The 24,228-nt window shown below is 38.7% G+C and overlaps 1 protein-coding gene across 5 annotated transcripts in view; it reads left to right on the forward strand.

The window, feature by feature from the left end:
* Positions 1 to 24,228, forward strand: part of TRPS1 (transcriptional repressor GATA binding 1) — a 209,300-nt gene that overhangs the window by 32,822 nt on the left and 152,250 nt on the right. For 2 of the 5 annotated variants that reach the window (XM_040062478.2, XM_040062488.2), the window contains exons 2-4: positions 6,420 to 6,578; positions 9,785 to 10,713; positions 22,834 to 23,963. In XM_040062478.2, coding sequence (XP_039918412.1) covers positions 6,542 to 6,578; positions 9,785 to 10,713; positions 22,834 to 23,963 — 2,096 coding nt within the window. In that variant the 5' untranslated portion in view covers positions 6,420 to 6,541. The remainder of the gene's footprint in view (positions 1 to 6,419; positions 6,579 to 9,784; positions 10,714 to 22,833; positions 23,964 to 24,228) is intronic. The other 3 variants (XM_058420496.1, XM_058420497.1, XM_058420495.1) reach the window with 3 other exon arrangements.

Genomic DNA, 24,228 nt, shown 5'->3' on the forward strand with positions numbered 1-24,228 from the left:
AAATAACTTTAGATTTAATAATGTCAGCAATGAATGCTAATATATGGAAATTGGAAAGCATGGAGCAACAATAGCTAGCCACGCTTACCAGTATTACCCTGCAGCGGGTAGATTTACATTTTTTTGTTTTGTTTTGCAGTCACAGTTTGGAAAATGTGTGTTCTTTTTCCCTTCTTCCATACTTCTGAATGTGGGTTCTCCTGAACAAGCTTAGGCAAGATTCAAGCTAAACAATAGGGCAACATCAGAACCTTTGAAGGCTCAGTTTGGATAGGTACCCAAAGCCTGAGTCTGCTTTGATGTATGTGGGCTCAACTCCGGTTGCCCTTGGTTGCCCTCTCTTACCTATGTAACTTGTGTCTGGAAACCCTTGCCAAACTTTTTTTTTTTAAAGAAAAGAAAAAAAAAATTAAGGACATTTTTGCAAACTCATATTCATCTTGGTTCTGGTCTGGCTGGAAAAGTACTACAATAATGCCCTCTCCAGTGATGATTTAATATTACTGGTTTTGGTCTAGGCTCTAGAATTCTGCCTCCTTCCCAGTTTCTGAAATTTCAAGCGCATTTCAAATGAGAGGATTTTGCCTCTAGTTGGAAACAAAATTATATGAACTTTTTTGGAATGCTAGCCAAAACCATCCTCTATCTCCCTTGCATCTTTTCCTCTTCTCCCAAGTAATTTATGGTTCCATTTGACTGAGGTTTTGGGCAAGGGAACTGATGCCTTTCTCTCATATCACAGACCTCACCTGGCAGAAAGGGACAGCACACCTCAGACTTGTTTCTCTTGGAGTCAGTGGGGCTTCTGCCATTACCTTCAAGGGAAATAGGATCAGTCCATTGTATTCTTAATGCAAAAGAAGAAATGAGTCATTTCTTGTACCCACACCTGATTGCTCTTGCCTAGGAGCCAGGAGGTCACCTTCTTTCCTCACTCTTCATCTCAGGGTAGCGCTGTGCTTGCCTCTGCCAGTACGCTCAACTCAGATTCAGTTCTGAGTCATTTGCGAGCCCTAAACTCCCATTGTCTTCAAAGGACATTTGGATTACAGGGAACACTGCGTTTACTCAGGCTGAAAAGAAATTGAAACATATGAGATTGCCACACCTACTAGAAGAGTTTGGCAAGACAGTGGTTGTTTGCCCTAAAGACAGGATGAACAGTGGGGATATGATAGATGTGCCCAGAGCCCAGGGGTCTCTGATTCTTCTTAGTACAAGATTGAGGGAAAACTCTACTCCACTGACAAAAAGCAGACTTGAAACACTTGAATTTTTTTTTTTTTTTTTTTTTTTTTTTTAGATTTAGATTGTAGAGTGAGAGCTACAAGATGTCACTGATACCAGTATCGTTGTAATGTTGAATAAATACTGGTCACTTTTACTGGACTTGGGGATATATAAGACTTCTTTAAAAACAAATAGTAAAATGTTGAGAGATAATTGAAGTTTACAAACCCTCTTACTCCTCAGAAAGTAAGCCACTGTCTTAAGCATTGAGGATTAGTAGCAATGCATTTTTCAAAGAAGTAGGTGATTCTATCCAAAAGCAGTTGAACCTTCTTTGAAGGATCTGATATATCTGAAAGAGAACACTAGAGTTAACAGAGCTCTGGTTTCATCTAATAGGGAATGTTCTGCATCCTATAAAGCATGAGGACAGATAATTAGTAGAATAACCAGAAGATTTGGAGAGGATGGCAGGCAGGGCTCTCATAGGAGGTGTCAGTCCTGGCAGAAGTCAGTTACTTTATTGCAGTAAGCAGATCAGGCTGGATTCTCTCCGTGGTGCAATAACAGTAGATTGGGGAGCATGCAAAGCAGCATCAATACATAAAAATTAAACTACTTTTAATATACAAAGCTGAGTTTAGATAAATGCAGAACAGAGAAGCAAAGGCATAATATTCTCTGAAAGTGCAGCCTTTTAATGCTGTGTTGGAGACTAATTTACATACAAATAAAATGTCAGCTTATCCCATAACTGTCATGATAAATTGGAGTACTTAGATTTTTGCACGAGATGATCCTTCTGTACCTTATTAAATTATGGGTTCTTGGCCTTTTGCCAAGTGCTAGGGTGATGCTTTCTTTACTGAAATACATACAGGAGGGGAAGATGGACCTGGACATCTAGAGAACCTATGTTCAGTCACTAGCCAAGAGCTCTCTACCCGCACATCACCTTGAACACTTTGAATTTTTCATTTCTCTGTAGGTAATTTTATTTATCTGTAAAATGGCAGTGATGTCAGTTTTCCTGTTTCATAAGCTTTGTTGAGTTTTAATTAGTTGTCATGTACAGAGTACTTTTAGGTACTTGATTGGAAGCGAGGGCAAAGTGAATCTTGCCTTGTTGGGCTCTCCCATCCTGGGTGGGTGGCAGTGAAGGGCAGGTAAGAACAAGCTCTCTGCAACAGACCAGTAAGAAATGCAGGGCAGCAACCTGCTGTGCTCAGGAACTTGTAAATAAAAGCGGTTTTCAAATTCTTCTTTTGGGTTGCAAGATAGCATAAAATTCTCCTTCATGTCACCTCTTTAGGCACATCACCTTTTGACTTCAGTTTCTCCTGAAACTGTCTGTGTGATTACCCAAGGAGTGAGTTAAAAATGAAATAAGTGCCTGGAAGTGTGCTTAAACAATCTATTTTGAAATGCCTTTCCTAAACTCTCTTGAAATGACCAAGTGTCTGCTTTATGGCCCATGGAAAAAGTTAGATTTATTCCAGTGGCTAGATGATTACTTATGTGTGCTGTGCACACATAATAAGGAAATAGAAAAGATAATTGTGAATTAATTCGATGTGAATTAATAAGAGATTGATCTGATGAGAGTTGTTTGAAGGTGATGTCATTTTGTAGCTGAACAGGATTTAAGATGTCCAAATTGCAAACCTTTAGAGATTTGAGAATGATCGATATTGGGAAAGTAAATGTAAATGGGAAGGAGTAAGCTTGAACAGACCACAGGTCTTTTCACTTGTCTCTTTGTAGTAGATTTTGTGGGGGAAAAAATTGCAAACAGCCCTTGGAAAATTGGTGATCAGGGGCTAAACTGAAGAGCCTGAAAATGCAGAAGAGTAGGAAAAGAGGAGAAAAAACAACTGCGTTTTGCTGTAATGCTGTTCTGCTAATACGACGTTTAAGGTATGGTTTTATCCTTGCACTTTTAGATTGATGAAGCTATCATAATTTCAGTGGAGCATGTGGAGTGTAAAATACCAAAGAGATGCATTTTGTCCAGTTACAATGTCTGATCCTGGCCTAATTTTACTCATACAAGGAATCGTCTTCTACCTTAGCAATTTCAGGCAGGAAGGACTGGACGTGCAGTTTGAGGGCTTGCAGAAAAACGTGTATAGATTAAAAACTTCTTTGGAATGAACTTGTCAGTTGCTTCGAGCTGTGACATCTTCTGTCTTGTATGGTCTATGAAGACACTTGTGCCAAAGCAGAACGGAGGTTGTCTTGTTGAAGAGGCAGTTGCTTGTCATTAAGCTTATTTTGTCCTCCCATGGTTTAGGGCCTGACTCTTGGGGTCCGTACACAAAAGAGGTTGTTCTTTCCTTCCCTTCTCAGCAGAGAAAAGTTAGGGAGGGCCATGTGTTGGTTGTTTGCTGGCAGGCTTGCTCTGAAAACCACGACCAAAAGTGGGAGAGAAGCATCGTGTGTGACTGCCTCCTGCTCTGTGTCCCAGCTGGAGACGGTGGGGATGTGAAGCTGTACATGTCTCTCTTCTGTCATTTCACTGTGCAAGTGTCCACAAGGGAAGGTAGAAGGGCAGCAGCTTTGGCCAGTCCTCTACCGCTGTGTCTGAGTCTGGGGCAGTTTACATCTAATGTAATCTGATTTTCAGTGAGGGCAGCAATTTCACCTGGAGTTTCCAGTGTTATTTACATTTTTTTTTTAATATATATTTTTTTTAATGCCTAAATTAGAAAACACGACAGGTCTTTGAATTGTGGGCTGTACTAATGAGCTTGTTAAGTTTCTGGTTGTGCTCGGCACAGGTCTGGGCCAGCCCAGCGGGACAGGCTGCCGAGGAGGGCTGGGTGCCGGCTGGCTTCCCCGGGGACGGAGTCCGCCGCCGAGATGCTTTCCCAGAAATTCAGTCTCTCAAAACAGGAGCGTTCTGGCTTCACAGCTCGTGTGCCTTACAGCTGCTCGATTGTTGTATGGAGAGTAGGGAGGAGGCTCCAGATTGATTAGGACTTGATGTGCTTGATAGAAGCCGGCACTTTGAACACTTAGGGGTTTTTATATGAAGAACAGCAGACAGTCTTTGTAGTCTATTTATGTATAATAAACTGGGGTTTGTTTTGTGTCTTGTGGGTTTTTTTTTTCTGTTTTTCCTCTTTTTTTTCTTTCTTTTTTTTTTTTTTTTTTTCTTTTGTGAAAGAAAAAGAAGTCTAAAAAGGAGAGAAATTAAAACCACAGCGTTATTTTCCCATGCAGCTATAGCAAGTATCCTGCAATCTCACATGATCAGCTGTCCTGCTGGAGTGGAGTGTGGGAAGGTGTCAAAATATGTCTCTCAATCTCTCAAATTTTTTTTTTTTTTCTTAAAAGGGAAAGCCAGATGAATGCCAAAAGCCCTGCTCTCTTCTCTAGCCCTGCAGTAACAAACTACATGAGTGTATGTTATTAAGATGATAAAGATTAAATTTCTAGTTACTAACGTGGTATCAAAACGGCAAAGGGGGAAAAAATCTTAAAAAAATTATGAAAATTAGTCTGATGGTCTCCTTTTAATAATAAGATCACTCCCAACCCCAACAGACAGTGTAGGCTGGAATTCCACAGGGCTTTTTTGTGGTCCTAATGATTTTAATAATACTTTGTGCTATGTAGCACCTTTCATTAGAGGATCACAAAGTGCTTTACAGTCACTAATTAATTAAGCTTCACAACACTCCTGTGAGATAGGTAAGTATTACACTTATGTTAAGCTGAGACACTGAGAGTTAATGATTTTTTGCTGCATTATTCTGGGAAAATGATTGATGTTCAAGCGCCGTATGTGCATTATGTGTCTTTGTGTGGGTGTGTAATATATATGAGTGTAAAAGTATTAATTTTACTATCCCTTAACAAAGATGTCCTACTTGAGCCTGTTGAATATAAATGTGTATTTTCATTTAAGTTTTTGTTGCTGCAGCATATTGACTGATAATATCACAGTCTTCATATACCCTTGAGTATAAGTTTGCTCTTCGTCTGCTTCTGCATCTACTTGTACAAAGATTAGTCAGTGGCGTCTCTTAAAATGTAAACATATTTCTAGATGGATTATTCTGTTAAAAAGAGCATATGACTAAGATCTGACCTAAACCTGCATCACAAGCACCAGGCGACAGCAATTCTGTTGCAATAGGCTTTGATGACAAGCCATCACATTCAGTAAAAGTAATGAGCAACAACAGTGACCCGCTGGGGAGCTGGTGATCAGCAGGTAATTAGCCATTATCTTCACCACTCTTAGAAACTATTGATAACCAGAATTTGATTTTTCTTTTTCTTTTTTTTTTCTTTTTTTTTTTTTTTAATTCTTATTTATTTAATAAATACAGTAGTCACTATGGTGATTCATTATCCTGAATTACAAACTGATTTTAGCAGAAGATTTTGTTTCCAGGGATAAACTGATGTGAGTGCCTGTTGAACACAAAAGTCTGTATCTTGCAGATGTATGAACCACATAGAGTAGCCTTGGCTATTTGTGAGGGAAAGTACAGAGAGCTGCAACCTGAGCCTTATCCAAAATTCACTCAGCTCGACAAGTCCCTTCATTCACATCAGGCTTAGTAATTCTTTTATTTAGGGCAGATAAGTATTTTCAGTGATGAAAAGGTAGTTTAGTCCTAAAGCCTGGTCTTCACTAGGCTTTTTTACTAGCACCCAACAAATGTGCTTAGTATTGCGATGACATTGTAGAGATGTAGGAAGTTGTCTGCTAACAACGAAAGTAACACTGTTAATTTTGTTTGAAGTGGAACACAAGGCAGCCAGCAGAGGTTAAGTTAAAACTGCTGATGGAGTTATTCAGATGCCATTAGCTATCTCATTAGGCCAGTCCCATGATGATGCATATGAATTTTTAAGACACTTTCTTTCTACAGCTCATTTTCAACAGTTACTTTAAACTTGTTTTAGAAATTGTGTTTGGTAAATATTAGCTCTGAGATGTTTTTTGTCTTTTGTGTGAGTGTGTGTGTGTGCAAGAGCACGTGTGTCTTAGGAGAGCAGAGCAATGGAATTTCGCATGTTAAAGGGAAATAAGAGAACAGCAGACTCTATTTGTATAGTGCCCAGTAATCGATGCATGGGAATGTGCAATAGGTATAATAATGTTTTTAAGTAAGCACCATATTTTGAATGCATAATTTAGGAAGGAAAACCTTTTTTTTTTTGTTTTGCAGATATACAGATCAGCTCTCAAAATGTCTTCTGTGTCTTCCGTGCATCTTCTAAGACAATTGCATTAGCCCGCCTGCTAGTTGACTAATAGAATTAATAATTGTAAAAAGCACTCTAAAGCCACATGCCTTATGAAGTCAATGCTGGGTATGATTTTACAAGTATGTGATCTATTTTTTCAAGTGAAATTGTTAACCAAAAACATTCTTGGCACACAATAAAACATTGTGCAATCTGTTATTTGTCTTAGAGATAATAATTTCAGAGTGGCTATATTCTTTCTGTATCTAACTTATGACTTGCTAGGGGATGGTTTCTTCAATTTAGAAGTATTGCAAATGCAGTTTTATTTACATAATATGTCTCTGAAAAATGATAGTGGTGGAATTTCAGCAACAAAAATATCCCTGTGTCTTTTCTTACCGTCCCCTTGAGTGGATATCAAACAAATAAATGACAGATGATTTTTCAAAAGCTAAAAGAAAAAAGAAGAGAAAATAGTTTTAAATTCAACTTAAGGAAGTCAATGTTATCTTCTTTCTTCCTTCCTTTCTTTCTCCAAGTGTAGAATACTGCATGAAAAAGCTCTATTAGGCAGATACGGTTTTCTTTTTTCCCCTCCATTAACAACCCAGACTCACAACTGTATTGGGAAAATTAGAACTGAAGTAGCTAGATCTACGTTCCAGATCTCTTTTCTTTTCTTTTTTCTTTTCTTTTCTTTTCTTTTCTTTTCTTTTCTTTTCTTTTCTTTTCTTTTCTTTTCTTTTCTTTTCTTTTCTTTTCTTTTCTTTTCTTTTCTTTTCTTTTCTTTTCTTTTCTTTTCTTTTCTTTTTTCTCTTCTCTTCTCTTCTCTTCTCTTCTCTTCTCTTCTCTTCTCTTCTCTTCTCTTTTTTCTTTTTTTCTGTTCTTTTCTCTGACTCCATTCTGTCAGTTGTCATGAAGATAGCAAATTTCTAAGCTTTCCTTATCAGCCAAAAATATCAGTAACAAAAACATTTTAGAACATTGCATTTAGTCTTGTTTAGTTTTGACTGAGGTAACAGTCATGATGTTTACTTTCTCGATTTCTCATTTTTCTTCTCTGTGCAGTCAGGATTTCTTTCACTGTCGTCTGCCATGAATTACATTTAAACGGAAGTTATTTTAAAAATAGTTTGGGACATGTAACCAGGAGAAAAGTACATACTTAGCTGAACACCTACCGGAGATACTCACAGATATTTTTAATGTGTGTTAACCAAGAGCATTCATGGATTCTCACAGAGAAGTAGCAATGCTGAAAGGCTGAGGACTATCTTTATACCTTGAATTATATATGTGTGCATGTTGTTTTTGTAGGTTGAGTCTATATTGTAATAGTTCTCTTATCACCACAAAAAATGCTTATTTTCTCTGAGTTCTTAGTGACTTCATGGTTCAGAAGCTATTGGGAAAAAAAAAAGGTCCAATTTAGCTCATACATCCCCTGGTAGGTGTAGGTGGTATTAGAGAAGACCTTTGGTTTCCAAGCTTATGTGTCTTCTACAGTAAGGAATCGCGGTAGGCATTTAAGAAACCTATTAAGACCACACGGAGTGTCAAAATTTCTGTAACACGAGCTGGCATTCTTTGTGAAAGCCGCCTTGCTGTAGCCCATGCTGCCTGTGGATCAGCTCAACCACAAAGACAACAGAGCCAGCCCAAGACACAAGTTGAACATTTCCCCTAAGAAGTTGTCTGTTTTTATCAACAGAGCATCTAGTGCCCTTTCATGTGGAGCAGATGTAAATAAGAGGATGTACAGATGCCTGTTCTTTTATTTTTAACCACTGTCCCCAGCCTTGCTTCTCGAAGTACTGTTTTGAGAAGGTTGTCCTCCTTTCAAAGGTCTCTCGATACGGCACCATTTGGAGCACATCAGTGCTGCTCTCAGAGTCGCCAGGTGGTCCTCCCTTGGCACAGCAGTATATATCTCCAGTGCCTCTGTAGGGCCCAGCCAGGGCTGGCCTGGGAATGGGGGCTCAGACTTGCGTCTGTAGCTCACATCTCATGTGTGGTACTGCAGGCTGCTGCCATCAGACCACACACAATTTGGCAAAGAGAAACATCCATCCTTGTATACAGCATTGGCAAAGATTAAGAGCATAGAAAAGTTGGGGCACATCTGTCTTCTGCCCATAGCTAGCTTGTGAACACAAATGGATCAAACCAGCTGGTGATGAATATCAAATCCAGAAGCACACAGTGGAGAAAGCAGGGGAGTTTCATATATATATTTTCTCTTAAATAGGGTGGGGAATGTGAAGTGGATTAAGAATTTGACTTAGTACCTGCATAGTGTGATTCTTGTCCTTCCATAATCTCCCACATTCAGAAAGCAGCTAACTCATCGCTGGCAGACTCCCCCTTTCTCTCTGATCCTTATTGCTCTCCTATCTCAGCTTTCTTAAATGGATCCTATAAGTGTACTTGCAGATTTAGCAGTAGTGGCTATGTCTGTAAGGAGGACTGAACAGAGAAAGATTTGGCTGATTAGATCCATGTGGATTCCAGGTGTTTTCAGGGCAGATCCTGGCTCAGCCACACAGTGATGTCAAATGTCTGAATCCAGGCCTGTAAAGTTTTATTGACAACGGGTTTCCTAATAAAGTTAGTTTCTCTTTGTTTGGCAAATAGAACTAATTACATGAGTAATGGACTGTGGGGCCAGACTCTAGAATATCTGTATAATCCTGTTTGAAGTTTATGGGAAGTAGGAGGGGGAACCTTTGCTATAGAGAAACTGATACCTGCTTAGGAAAATACTTTCTCTGAAACCTCAAGTACTTTCCTAAATCTGTTTCCTTCCTAATAACTTGTTTAAGTTCTTCTTAAGATTATGTCTTTTAGGTGTATTTTTGCAAAACTACGTTATATGTAGTTGTACTGTGTATTAACATTAGACTTCAAAAGTTTATTTTTCCCTTTAGTTTTCTAAAATTATTTTCAAAGGAGCTTTCATTTAAGATTCTTCCTGCCAGACCATTATCATCCCAAAAGATAATGAAACCTGCAATTCACTGACTCTAATGGAAGTGTTTTTGTAGGTTTTTTACAGTTCGCTTTTTAGTTAAGTTTAGTCTCAGTGTGCTAATTTTTTAAAAGTGTTCTGCATAGTTTAAAAACCTGTTCAACAAAAATTTTCTGAAAAGCTGATGTAGTCAATGTATTCATGTAGTTCAGAATGCTTTTAAAAGTGTCAGGTTTGTAGTCTGTTACATATCTTGAATAATTCTATAGGGTTTTTTTTTTCCTTTTCTTTTTTTCTTTTCTCTCTCTCTTTTTTTTTTTTTTTTTTTTTTTTTTTTTTTTTTTTTTTTTTTGCTTATTTCTTTCTCTGTGGTAGATATGGTCCGGAAAAAGAATCCCCCTCTAAGAAACGTTGCTAGTGAAGGTGAGGTACAGACCCTTGAGTCTACAGGTACTGAAAGTGAAGAGTCTGGAAGGAAAAAAGAATTTTCTGCAGAGCAGATGCAAGAAAACACTGACCAGGGTGATGCGACAGAGTTAAGTAACAAGGAGGAACTTTGCATGCATGTCCAAGAGCCATCTTCCAGTGTTAAAAAGGACTTGAAAAGCTCAGTGCTGAGTGAAAAGGCTGGCTTCAATTATGAAAGCCACAATAAGGGAGGAAATGTTCCATCCTTCCCTCATGATGAGGTGACAGACAGAAATATGCTCGCTTTCTCATCTCCAGCTGTTGGGGGAATCTGCGAGCCCTTGAAGTCTCCTCAAAAATCAGATGCAGATGACACCCAAGATGTGGTCTGTACCCCGTCAGGAGATGCAGCGGAGACAAATGAGGAGCATCAGATGTCACCAAAAGCTTCAGATGAAACAGTGCAAGTGCAAAGTGGTCAAACTGATGGCCAAGGCTCAAGCCCGGTCCCCATGGCCTCAAAAAACCCACAAGTGCCTTCAGATGGGGGTTTAAGGCTGAACAAATCAAAAGCAGATTTGTTGCTAAATGATAACCCAGATACAGCGCCTCTGTCTCCAGAGCTTCAGGACTTCAAATGCAACATCTGTGGGTATGGTTACTACGGGAACGACCCCACAGATCTCATCAAACACTTCCGCAAGTACCACCTAGGACTGCACAACCGCACCAGGCAGGATGCTGAGCTCGACACTAAAATTTTGGCTCTCCACAACATGGTGCAATTCAGCCACTCCAAAGACTTCCAGAAAGTCAACCGTACTGTGCTTTCAGGGGTACTGCAGGACATCAATTCCCAGAGGCCTGTCTTATTAAATGGGACTTACGATGTGCAGGTTTGTATGCTCCCAGACTCCCCGCTTCTGCTTGCTGCCTTCTCAGCTGCAAAGTGAGATCTTGCAAAGCCTTTCCTACCCATGTGATTACTATATCTCATATAACCTGCTTAAGCCTCTAGAAATGTTTTGGTCTATTTTAGCCAGGGTTGCTGCAGGTCTGCTGAGCATCTTGTAGAGTAGAGGAGTATTTGGCTTTTTAACCAGTGACATTTCTGTGTAGGATTTAGTCATTACGGTAATCAATAGCAAGAGATCTATTCAGCAAACAGGCAAATAGCTGAATTGGTAATCATATCTGAAGGATTTACTGTCACGGAAAGAAAAGAGCAAATAATAATGAAAAATAGCAGCCAGATAGACAAAAGACAGCAGCTGGAAATTAAAAATGTAATCCTAAATTATCAGCTGCTGGGAGTCAAGATTTGGCTTATTGATTCCTTATTAAGATAAAATAAATGGCAAGTCTTGGCAGCTCTGAAGTTGTCTAGTGCCAGAAAAACAGGATACACAATGGATATTTAAAACATTTCAAAAAGTAACAGTAATCCATGCTGTCCTTCATGTTAGTAAGCCTGTAAGAAAAGGATTACTGCCTCAGTCGTTCTCATCTAGTTGAAGCAGGAAAAAAACTACAGATACTGCTGGGAAAAGAAAAATAAATCTTATTTTTACCATGAAAGAGTGAACTCAAAAGTATTTAATGGACTCTGTTTCTTATCAGCTAATATTTAATTAGTTAAAAAATAATTGATGGTGCTTTAATTTTTTTTTTTTTTGATTGAGCTGTGGGATACAGTAAGCTATTTCAGTATTCTCAATACAAAATGAAAACGATATACATATGAATGTATATGACACAAAAATTCAGATTTTAAGAAAAATCAAACCAAATTAACAAAGTTTGCATACAATACATGCTAAAATGTCCATCCATTTTCAAGTGACTGCATACATGGAAACATTGTAGAAATCACTAGATAAAACTCCCAGGGTATGTTAAAATAAAAAGGTAGAAAGGTGAAAATATTTAATTATGCTTGCAGAAACCATAGCTATAGGAAAGAAATTTTGCAAGACAGGTTAAGATGGCCAACATCTAACTTCATGGAAGAAACTAAAACCAGAAAACAAGTCAGGAACTTGAAGCTTTTCAAATGATTTAAACTTTTCTTCTTTTTAAAGAAACTCTACAATTTCTTTGTGGAACAGCAAATCAAACTAAGGTTGTTACTATGTGTAAAAGCCGTAATCTTTGAACTGCTGTTTTACTAAGTGATCACTGCCTCATGTCAGACACTGTCTCCTGTCAAACTCTGATTAGAAAGCAAATACGTGATATAGTTAAAAGAGGTTAGAAGTGAATAATGTCAGATTGTGAAATGATGATTTATAATTAGCACATAGTATGATCTTAATACCTGGATTTCCTGCTATAGTTTCAGTTTGCTGACTCCAGGGACAGCATCTTAGAGCAACTGATCCATGCTGTCAGGAAGACATTCAGACTGGAACAGCTCAGATATACAGTATAGAGGAATTTGAGTTTCTAAACACACTTTCATTTCCTCCAAACAATTGTTTCGTTAGGTCCTTAGTTATTTATAGGAAAGTTTATGCTTGATTAGAATGAGCTGGACGCTTTTCCTTTGCAGTGCTCTCAGAAATAAAACAGATGTGTGAGCTATCTCGGTTTGAACTGATAGAATGAGAAATAAAACAGCTGAACCTAGACTATAGTTGTCTACTAAACTCTGACAGTAAGATACTGCAGGGGAGACAAAAAGCGGTAGGAAACAGCCCATAGATAATCTACTTAAGATCAGTCTTTTCTCAGACAAAAAACATTTTCCAAAATAGAGCAGACAGCCTATACAAAGCTGGCTGTGCATTTGAAAGGAAAAAAAACCCAAAAACCAACAAAACCTGGCTCTAGAAACTTAATTTTTAAGGGTGGTAGTTTTCTCTGGTCAGTTTGGGAATAGAAGATTAAATAAGCTTTTGTGGCAAATGCCATACTTCATCAGTTGCACAGACGTTGATCCAGAACATGTCAGAAGATAAGTAACTGATTAATATTTTCATGCTTTCTCCTCCCTACTTCTGATTCATAGCAGCTTTGTGAGAGTCATAAACAAAGTAAAAGAACATTTGAAAATCCCCTTTGCACCCACACATATTTATATTACTCCTATATCTATTTTTGAGGGTTTTTTCCTCATGCATCTGAATGGCTGGCATCTCCCGCCACAACAAGGGATCGTATTGATTGGTGCTCCAGTTAAAATTGGTTCAGTCAAATTCCTGTATAACATGAGATGGAACTGAACCTGAATAATTGGTTCATGTTAACACTATTTTTTGGATAGGTACTGAGCTGAATGAAAAGAATCCCATTGTAATTAACTTGAAATAGTAATGAACTGGGCTTAGGATGTGATTTATTGATCCCCTTCCACTTAGCAAACTGCTCTGTTGTAGCTGGGCTGGAAGATTTATGGTCTCAGGGTGTGGAACTGGGCACAGAAGCCAGAGGATGAAGATGACAGACTTTGATCTGGCTCACAGTAGTCAGTTGGAGATGATGGTATATGAAGATTTGTAGTAGTGAGGGATGCTGTGGAGCCCCATAGTTTGCCTTCATAACAAAGGCAAACATAAAGCAATGGGAAAATGTTTGAGTGCAGGAAAATACAGTATCTCCTATCCTATCTCTAGGATCTAGGGAAGTGGTCCATTTGCTGAGGGCTTGGAAAAAGAAATCAAATGCATTTTTGGACTTGTATCATGGAAGTGAAGTTAAACTTCATCCACGGCCAAAAAACCCCCTCCCAACCCTAAATGCAGCTTTTAGGGGGTGTAATCAGCAAAACTGGGGATATACATTTGGCTTCATGTACAGTTATTCAGATATTGGGAGTGTGTTTTGTAGTACCTAGAGAAGATTTGTCTGGAAACTGTGTAAAATAATCCAGCCTTTCTGGCATTCCTATTGTGCAGATTTTTACTTGATATGAATATTTAATCAAACAAGATTCCCTTGTCTTTTTTGAAAATGTTATTTTCTGTTGAAAATATCCTGAACTCTTTCTTCCTATTTTTCTCTTCAAAGGTTTTTGGTTCATTGAGTTCTAATAAATTCCATAGGATGGGGTAAAATCACTGAGCAGTTTCTGGGAGATTAACTTTCTTGCCAGTATAGATTTAAGAAAACATTCTCTATCACATCTCTGAATTCCCAGGGAATGTGTTAATCAGCTTTGTAGCTTTTATCAAAATAATATTTGAAGTGAGTTCAATGGATTTTTTGCTGATGTGCCCCCCATTACTTTTTCTTCACATTTAGTTAATTGATCAATCTCTATAGGCAACTTTTTCTTGCTGGATATTTGAGCCCATATAAGGCTTTGTGGATGTGCCTAAAGCAGTAGCCTTTATGCTGGATCTAAAGAATTCACTTAAAGTAAAATTCATGTGACTGAGTTAACAGCTATGATGCTGAAAACTATTGCCTTTGCTGCTGTATGATTAAGTCTCCTTCTCTGTTTGATCTAATAACTCTTTAATGTGTATGATAAAGTCTGGAGACAGGCAAGTTGCTAGCAAGTACAGAACAGGCAGTCTTATTTCTAACCCCCAGTTTTTTTATGAGTAGTAAGTGGGACAGCTTCTACAGATAGGTTGGAGAGTGCTGTATTTCATATAGCAGCATATAGCTAAGGCGTAGGACATGCCCAGCAAAGGTGAAGAAGCAGGCTTGGATCCCTTTTGCCAGAGCAAGGAAAAGAACCTACTTTTCCTGTTTCCTGAACAAGTGTTCAAGCCATTACGCTATTGTATAAAAGGGAGTGTGACCCCATTTCCTGGTGTGTTTTAAAAGAGAATAGTGTCCCTCAAAGAAAGGACAGAAATGTCTGCGTTCAGGTAAGGGTTTCAGATGGCATGTCCCAAGGGGAATATGAATAGCCATGCAGCCATGAATAAAAGACATACTGCAGCGCTCAGCAGTTCTTATGGTTGCTTACATATTGTGTATGCTACCTTTGAGGTGCTTCCTGCTCACCATGGCCCTGGTTCTGGGACTTGTTGGCACAGATCTACCTCCTCTTCTATTTAGCCATTAAAAAGATTCAGAATATACAACCCCCCAATTTTTTTAAAATTTAGTTCTCTGATTTTGATTGTTACATGGTTTTAGATATAGACAGACATATAAGAAGACAAATTTCTGAAAAAGCATGGACTGATAAAAGCCATTGTTAAGTTTGTTGGTTGTATTTCAATGCACCTGTGAGTGAGGGGGGAGGGAAAGAAAAGGAGTAAAATACTGCTTTATCTCCTATCTCACAGAATAATAAGAGGTTATCAGCAATAGTTTTCTTCTATGGTTATATACATCCAGTGTTGTAAGAGCTGTCCTGTACCACTCAGCCTATTGCTTTGTCATGTGTCAATCACAGAATGGTTTGGTTTGGAAGGGGCCTTAAAGCTCATCTAATTCCAACCCTCCTGCCGTGGGCAGGAACATCTTCCAGTAGACCAGATTGCTCAGAGCCCCATCCAGTCTGGCCTTCAACACTACTAGAGATGGGGCATCTCTGGGTGGAGCATCCATAGTTTCTCTGGGCAACCTGTTCCAGTGCCTCATTGTGCTCCTAGTGAAGAATTTTGTCCTAATATCTTACTTAAACCTATCCACTTCCAGTTTGAAGCTGTTGCCCCTTGTTCTGTCACTACATGCCCTTATAAAAAGTTCCTCTTCAGCATTCCTGTGCCCTTTTAGGTTCTGGAAGGCTACTATAAATTCTCCCTAGAACCTTCTTTTCTCCAGGCTGAACAGTCTGTCTACATAGGAAAGGTGCTTCTGCCTTTTGATCATCTTCATGGCCTCTGGACTCACTCCAATAGTAGGTCCATGGCTGCTTTATGCTGGGAACCCCAGAGCTGGATACCCCTCCTTCCAGGTGGACCAGGTGGGGTCATGAGACTGGAATAGAAGGGGGAACCACCTCTCTTGACCAAGTGGTTACATATATAAGTACATATAATGAATAAGGCTAACAACTTCTCCAGGATTTTTGCAGCAGCCAAAAGCGTTTCTGGATGTTCAGCCAGCAGGATGGTCAGTGTCCTAGAAGGTGGTAGAAGTGCCCACACAGTCTGTAAAGCTCTTCCTTTTGTGTCCTTTATAAATCACTGATGAGTTCCATGACATGGTGTTATGTCGTGAGTGGTTTTTAGTGGTCTGGATTTCAGTGTATGAAATCTGGCATCTTTTCTCAGGTTAGACATGTGTGACTAGTATAAAGCCTAGTCTAACCAGGATTCAGCTGAATGAGAAACTGATTTTATTTGTAGGTTCTGCTTTTTATGCTTCACGCTTGTATTAACAGATTGAATATGAAGCTGTGAAGGTAAGACTTAAAAAAAAGCAGGGGTTTTTAGGGGTACAGTTGTAATCAGCAGCACTTCTCATGATAAAGGATTTCCTTTATGTTTTGGAGATTTTGGCAAAGGAACTCTTACAGATGAAGTGAGAATTACAGATTGGAGGCCTAAACAAGTACAGCATTTTCTTTTGTATTATTAGCAAATCAAACCTTCTTAAAGTTCTTTGTCATCAAGTGGGCTTCCTAGAAGGTGACAACATAACTGGTTGATGTGAGAAAACAGAAACATGTCTATGGAAGAATTTAATTTTCCTTGCATGCTTAGATAAATGGATCCAAATTTTATATTGTTTGTCTCACTGACTTTGGCTCAGTTGTCAGGAATTAGATCTAAATAAACTGAACAACTGTTGCTGCATATGATGTATCCCAGTCTTGTGGACTAGATTGTGCCATGCTAGGTTTTGCAGCATATGTTAGGACAGAACTTGCATGAAGGTGGATGTCACATAAGGTCCATTTCACGTCAGTCGTGTTGCAGACTCTCAGGGTACCTTCCCGATAAACTGAAAATCGTCAAGCTCTCCTGAGTGTTGCACCTGTCTGTGGGCATACGTCTTTGTTTTGAATCTTATTTCAGGCTTGGAGACTGCCTTGCACACTTGAGAGTCACTCCTCAGCACAGAATTCAGTCATTGCTTTTAAACTGACAAGAAAAAAAATGGTAGCAGGTAGAGAAACTGGTGGTGGTAAATCACACATATGGGGAAGTCCATATGCATTTGCTCGCGACCGTGTATACATATGTTTGCTTCTTATGTGTATTTAACTGCATGCACGCCTATTTATAAATATTATGTGAAAAAGCACACGGAAGAGGTATTTAACTTCTATATTGACAATAGCTGATAAGCAATGATTTGTATGATTATATGCAGTAGAAGTTCTTTATATCACTTTTGTGGAGATATTTGCAAGTTTACTCTTCAGAATGGTAGGCAGTGATTTACAGCATGTCAGCTGCTACATAGGAAGTGCCTGGGAACATTGCCTTGCTCTGTGGCAGAAATATGCCATTTTAGCTGCCTTACAGTGAGTAGTAGCCTATACTAATATTAGAATATTCAGATGGACAGTTTGTGGAACAACTGATACGATGTATACTCACAGGCTTCAAAGCAAAGTTGTTTGTGTGTTGATATTCTTTACCTTATTGCAGGGATATGTGGTAGTGTTTGAAGAGCGGCTAAGAAAAACAGTTGGTGAGACTAGTAATGTTAGTGATTATATTTAAAGTTACAAACTGCCAAGATCGCTTACAGAAAGAATGAAAGCTCAAAAAAATAAAGTTCCTGAGGAAAAAGGAAAGCAGCTAGGTTTTCTTCTTGTATAAATCAGTGCAAGTTCACCTCTAAGCCTGTAAGGCTGTGTGAGTTTACAGTAGCCAAGGAACTGTCTGGTAATTTTATCTACAGAGAATAGAAGGAATGGTGCTTCTTTAGATACTAGTCTAGTAGCACTAGTTAGCAAATGAAAGTCTTGATTTTCTCTTTCTTTCTTTTGTGTCTCTTTGTTTCCTTTGCTTTGTTGGTTTTGCACATCTGGTCTCCTGACCTTAATTTAAGTTCTGTTATTGTTCTGTCATAGTCTTTGTTTTAAAAATACTTAAAAAATTCTAATGACACAAAAACTGTGTTGGGTTCAATGGCAACAGAATAAATCTCAAGAAGAATGCACTTACTTTGAATGAATGTGATCCAATAGTTTACTTTCTTGTTTTGGTAAGTATGAATGGCCCAGAAAGCTAGGAATTTGCCCTGAGATTTTGCCTCACATGTGTGACATAGATTTATGTACCTATAAATTAACCACAGTAAATAGTTTTAAGAATATACTCTGAAGATTCTCCTAATTTAAAATGCAAAAAGAGAGTGAGTGAAAGGGAATGAATTCTCCATAGGGAAGGTTAGAGAACTGGGTGGTGTTACACAAACTTGCATGAAAGCCAGGAATCTGTTCTGGCCTGCATGACATGAAGAAGTTCATAAATGTGGGATGGTTAAAATGTTCTGGATGCTATATTGCACAAAGCAAATGAATAAACAAGAGCATTAGAAAATATTTTAGGATTAGAAGATTAAGAGTAATTGCAAAAGCAGACTGGATGGCTCAGAAGATTGGTAAGGGATCTGGAGCCTTTCACCTCCTGATTAGCCAAAGATGTAACCCAGGTAAGGAAAAAAAAAAAATCATTAACTTTTGATGTTCCAATGCAGATGGATTCTAATCAGTAGTTGCAAAAGAAACCACGGGTCAAAGACAGCTTTACCCTGAGCATGTAATCCTTGTGGTTGAATCTCTTATGTGGAGTGGATATAATTTCTGCTGGTAGAATTTTCTTCATGGAATACATGATTACAGGAGCTGGCAGATTTTCTCTTCCTTGGTGATTTTTTTTAGTTTCTGTAAGAAGTATTTGTAAACTGCTTTGGCGTGATGGAATTTAGGATTGAATTTTGAAAAGGAGGAGGGAGAACAGGGTAGCATTTGGATCAAGGGCAAAATAAAAATCAAAGACACATTTTTTTAGAAAACCAAAGAAAGTACTTCTCTTTGCCCAAGTCCATCTATTCCATGAAATCATTGTCTTGACTAATTAAAGTAATGTAGACATATCTGTTGGAAACATATAGTGCAATTACACAGCTTTGTTGAAGTACTTGCCAACATACTTTAGAAAGTACATCTTGAAACACTGTCAATTATCATGTTTTCTTTTTTTGGCTATTTTTTGGAAATGTGTGTTTGCAATGAGGAGATAGCTTAGTTTTATTAACACACGAGCTTCAGATTTTGACAGTTTTCCCCATTAATGAATAAACTTAATGATTAAGAGTTTTGAGGTTATGGAAATCTTACTGTGAAATATATTTCAGTGTAATCCCAGGATGAGATACGGCTTTGAAGAGCAATTTTTAAAGAATATCAGTGCAACCATATCCAGCACAAGAATGGAGAACCCATTCTAATACCTGTCTTTTTTTTCATACAGTGTAATAATTAATAACAACTATATTGCCATAGTTGAGATGCTGCAGAAATACATGGTAATCCCAAGGTTTCATAAACAAATTATGGTGAAGGGAAGAATTAAATTATGTTTCCACAGTCTGAACTTGTATGTTAGGTTCTCTTTAAAGAGAGAATTGTGAAGATTAATTTTCTCCTTTGTGTGTTGAGGGAACTGTTGATCTATAATTGTTCTACATTTCCTCTACAAGCTGTACCTGTGTCCGTTACTGCCACTGTGTCAGCTGGCACTTTGGACTCCAGTGCTAGAACAGAATTGCAAAATTTTAGTGTTGCTTTTGTTTAGGTTCTTTTTTTTCTCTATTAGAGCAGAGCAGGAGATTAAGTTTTGTTTGGATCAGATTGAAATAAGGGAGTAAGTAATAATGAAATAAGAATCTATCACTTCTGATACAACACAGAAATGTGGATGTTGACTTCCATGGTATGTATACCTCAATAACTCTCTATCTATCTATCTATCTATCTATCTATCTATCTATCTATCTATCTATCTATCTATCTATCTATCTATCTGTCCATCCATCCATCCATCCATCCATCCATCCATCCATCCATCCATCCATCCATCCATCCATATTCTACTTTCTCCTTCTTTACTTTTCTTCTTTGTGGGGCAAATCAGAGAGAGCAGGAGGTGAAGGACAATTTTATCACCAGTGAAGAAGTTTAGTGCCTGTACATAGAGATACAGCATGTAATTGAAAGTCAAGCCAAGATTTGAGCAAAGTGGGAATACAAACAGTTCTGCAAATCTGTGGGTTTCTTCCAAATGTGACTGGTTGAAAGCTGAAACAGATTCAGTTTATGCTATTACTTCAAGTGCTTCTCCCAACCTCTTTGCATGGAAACCAGTTTCTTAAGTTGTCTTTGAATGATGACCCTCATTGAGCTTTTCAGTAGGCTTTGTTATGTATAAAAAGAGGCTTTTGAATATAATAACATTAAGATGATCCTGAGTTACTTTTCACATACATGGTCTAATGCAGTGAATTATTTTGAACTGTGACAGGTATTCAGGGAAATGCCAAACCAGTAACTGGTAATCAATTACATTTGAGTGCTGTAAAGATTGTGTGTCTCCCACATTACAAGAACTGAACACAGGCACTGTGGGAATATTTAGTTCTACTTTATCCTCTTGTGACGCAGAGAAGGATGTATTAGCATGGAACACAAAACTTACTGTGTAGACCATTAAGAAGGATTAACACAAGTTACAGAAATGATGTGATTTACAGTCCACTGTAGAAAATGCTAGTACTAATATGTTTTACCAATGTTCTGAAATAAAAGTAATTAGCAATGAATAGCAGCTGGAATTATTGTCACTCAGAGTTTATAACTGGTGTCCACAGAGTGTCTGCAAAATAGGTTTGTTATCTGTAACTCTGTGGGCAGACAGCTGAGAGTAATGAATGTACTTACTCATTAGAGCCACTTAAGGTAAAGCATTTTGGTCAGTTTTCTGTGCATGCACAGAACAAACATACATATCTAATTGAGTGAACGAAACCAGATCACCTTGCAACTTATGTAATTGTGCAGTGAACAGCTGTTATTTTCTGTTTACTGTAATTCCATCAGTGCTTTCTTTAAGTTGTCTTTTGACACCACTAAGACTTTGAACATTGAAATAATGCAGTGGATGGAGACCTAAAGTGCCAGATATTGGAAAGCAGGCCCAGATCCCACTGTTGTCAATTGGATCAGGGTCAGCGTGGCTTTGTCTCCAATTCTTGCTTGTTATAAAATACATAAAGGGAGGTAACTCCTGCACTACAGAAGACCTGTTAAACATCCCTCTTGAAAAGAACCTATTCAAAACCAAGTTCATAATTTGATAGCAGAATGTGAAGCCGCAATTAAAAGTGAAAATGTTATTACAGATAAATTCTAATGATTTGACTGCCTGACTCACCATTGCCTGATGAGCTAAATTTCCTAAACAAACAGAAAGCCATTTTCAGTTTGTTTAAGGAAAAGTTTTAACCAGTGCATGGGGATTTTGCTTCCTTAAGGAAAAAAAACAAACAGAAAAAAAGAATTGCAGCCTGAATGGCAGTAGCTCATTATATCATGGTTTAGTAACTCATTGCCTCACTATACATGCTGAATTCTGATGAGATACAAAGGATAACATTTCATTCTCTGAGCTAAATGGCTAAAAGGCATTATATTATATATGTTTAAAAATGTTTGCATTTCATGCTCTCTGTATGTCTGAGTCTTTCCATTTGGTGTGATACTGCATGAGCAGAGATCACGTTGTCTTTGTGGCATAGCTGTTGAGGAGAAGAAGAAAAATAATTACACCATTTGCCTAATGCATTAGAACTGAAATCTGCAGAAATGTAGTAATACACTTACTGGTTGGGAGAGCGAAAATCAAACCGTGCAAGGCTGAGTTTTCTATTCCCTGTAAGAAATTTCCTGGGCATAAAAACTGAGAGTATGTCACAAGGGAGCCTCCACCCATGTCTACACCATTTGGTGTAGACTGGATGATGGCAAAGGAGTTGATGTCTGTGGATTTTGGAAATTGTCTTCTGGATGCTGTACACTATTTGCTACTCAGGAAAAGAAGCTGTGCGATGGTGACATTTTTGTCAAGAGATTCTTTCTTTGGCCTTCAAACCAGTTGTACAGGAGCAGCAATTCTCCCCCTGATGTCAGGGGCAGGTGTGGTGCACTCCTGGGAAGGGCAGGCCTGCCTTGCTGTGAGAACATGGGCTTTAATAACATCAGCCCTGGAAGTCTTCTTCCCTTCCTGCAGAGCATTTTGCTAAGACATCATGAGAACAGTTAAGTAGACCTACCTTATTTTTTTGTGTGTGTAATTAGTGATGTCATGGACTTGGGTGTGGTAGTTTTCTTTGCCACATGCCATTTTTCTACTGTAGTTTTTCCATCCTTGTTTTACTAAATTGAGCTCTGTGCATGAGAGGAGCAGAAGATTTCCTTGGAGAATGACTGCAGTGAGTAATCCTTGAGAAAACTGCCTTTTACTTGAGACATCAACCACTGTGGCTCTGTGAAAAGGCATCCTGGTGGATACTGGATACCTGTGTAGGAATGATCTTTGTAAGAATTGGTCATATTCCCAACACAGCAAATTGAATTTGTTTTTTGCATTTAATTTTTGCTTGCTTGAATTTACAAAGCAATCCTCTTTGACTGGAAACACGGATATGATTAAGGCATCTAAGTCAAAAGACTGAGGGTAATTTTTTTTCTTCTACACCTGCTATAGACTCCCAGGAAAGTCTGCTTTCAAAGGGTTCAGAGCGATGGAAACTGATAATTGGATCTTCTCTCAATGACATTATTTATTAATACTGAAGGAAGGAACAGTCCTATCAGCACTAAGATCATCTTGTGCACGTGTGCCTCAGTCTCTGCAAATCAATATATTTGTTATTCAGCTATGAGAAACATTTAAAAATATTCATCAACAAATGTTAAGTTTGTGAGGGTATTTGCATTATATCTTACATAGTACAAATGAAAATGGTGGCAATGATTAATAAAAGAGGCTTATGAATTAGTTGCTCTCTATTTCTCTTCCCTCCCCTTTCCACTCCTTGCTATTCAAATAAATATACAGTGGAGCTAAAATGACCTTATTCTTTATTCACAGGTTACTTTAGGTGGAACCTTTATTGGAATTGGGCGGAAAACTCCAGATTGCCAAGGCAACACCAAGTACTTCCGCTGCAAATTCTGCAATTTCACCTACATGGGCAACTCCTCCACTGAACTAGAGCAACACTTCTTACAGACTCACCCAAACAAAATGAAAGCAGCCCTTCCCTCCTCTGATACTGGTAAAACTTCAGAGAAAAACTCCAATAAATCCAGTCCTACTCTTCGACCATGTGATTCTGGAGACTTGGGAAAGTGGCAAGACAGAATCACTGTAAAAGCAGGAGATGATACGCCAGTTGGATATTCGGTGCCCATCAAGCCAATAGATTCCTCTAGACAAAATGGTACCGATACAACCAGTTACTACTGGTGTAAATTTTGCAGTTTCAGCTGTGAATCGTCCAGCTCTTTGAAACTATTAGAACATTACAGCAAACAGCATGGGGGAAGCCAGGCAGGGAGCTTTCACCCAGATCTGAATGATAAGCTTTCTAGGGGATCTGTCATTAACCAGAATGATCTAGCCAAAAATGCAGATGGGGAGTTATTGACAAAGGCAGAAAAGGGTGCGAGTGTGGCAAAAAAGAAAGACTTGAGTAGCAAAGGAGCAGAGGACAGCATGGTGACAAGCTACAACTGTCAGTTTTGTGACTTTAGGTACTCAAAGAGCCATGGCCCAGATGTAATAGTGGTGGGCCCACTTCTCCGTCACTATCAGCAGCTACACAACATTCATAAGTGTACCATTAAGCACTGTCAGTTCTGTCCCCGAGGCCTCTGCAGCCCAGAAAAGCACCTTGGAGAAATTACTTATCCATTTGCTTGCAGAAAAAGTAATTGTTCCCACTGTGCTCTCTTGCTTTTGCACCTGTCTCCAGGGGTGACAGGAAGCTCTAGAGTCAAACACCAGTGCCATCAGTGCTCATTCTCCACTCCCGACGTGGACGTTCTCCTGCTCCACTATGAGAATGCACACGAAGGCCAAGCGTCTGATGTCAAACCAGAAACAAATGCCCTGCCAGGGGCAGAGGGGCTGCTGACGCTCAAGGAGAACAAAGAACACTCATGTACCAAATGTGACTTTACCACCCAGGTGGAAGAAGAGATTTCCCGACACTACAGGTACAGTGAAGTTTCAAATGATTAATGACTGGAACCCAAACAAACAGCCCCCCCCCCACCCCCCCCCCATATTTTCTTAATTAAATGTCACCATTCCTCAGACATTTGAGGAAACTGGAAGTCAAAATAGGAATGTATATAGATATAAATCTTTACAGCCAGAGTCCAATCCAACATCCACTTTGTTTTGGAAAACCACCAGCTAAGCTGGTGGATTTATTTATACATTTAAACCTGTGCAAAGGAGAGGGAAATTTGGATATGT

The sequence above is a fragment of the Hirundo rustica genome, chromosome 1 (assembly GCF_015227805.2).
Source record: "Hirundo rustica isolate bHirRus1 chromosome 1, bHirRus1.pri.v3, whole genome shotgun sequence".
NCBI lineage: Eukaryota > Metazoa > Chordata > Aves > Passeriformes > Hirundinidae > Hirundo > Hirundo rustica.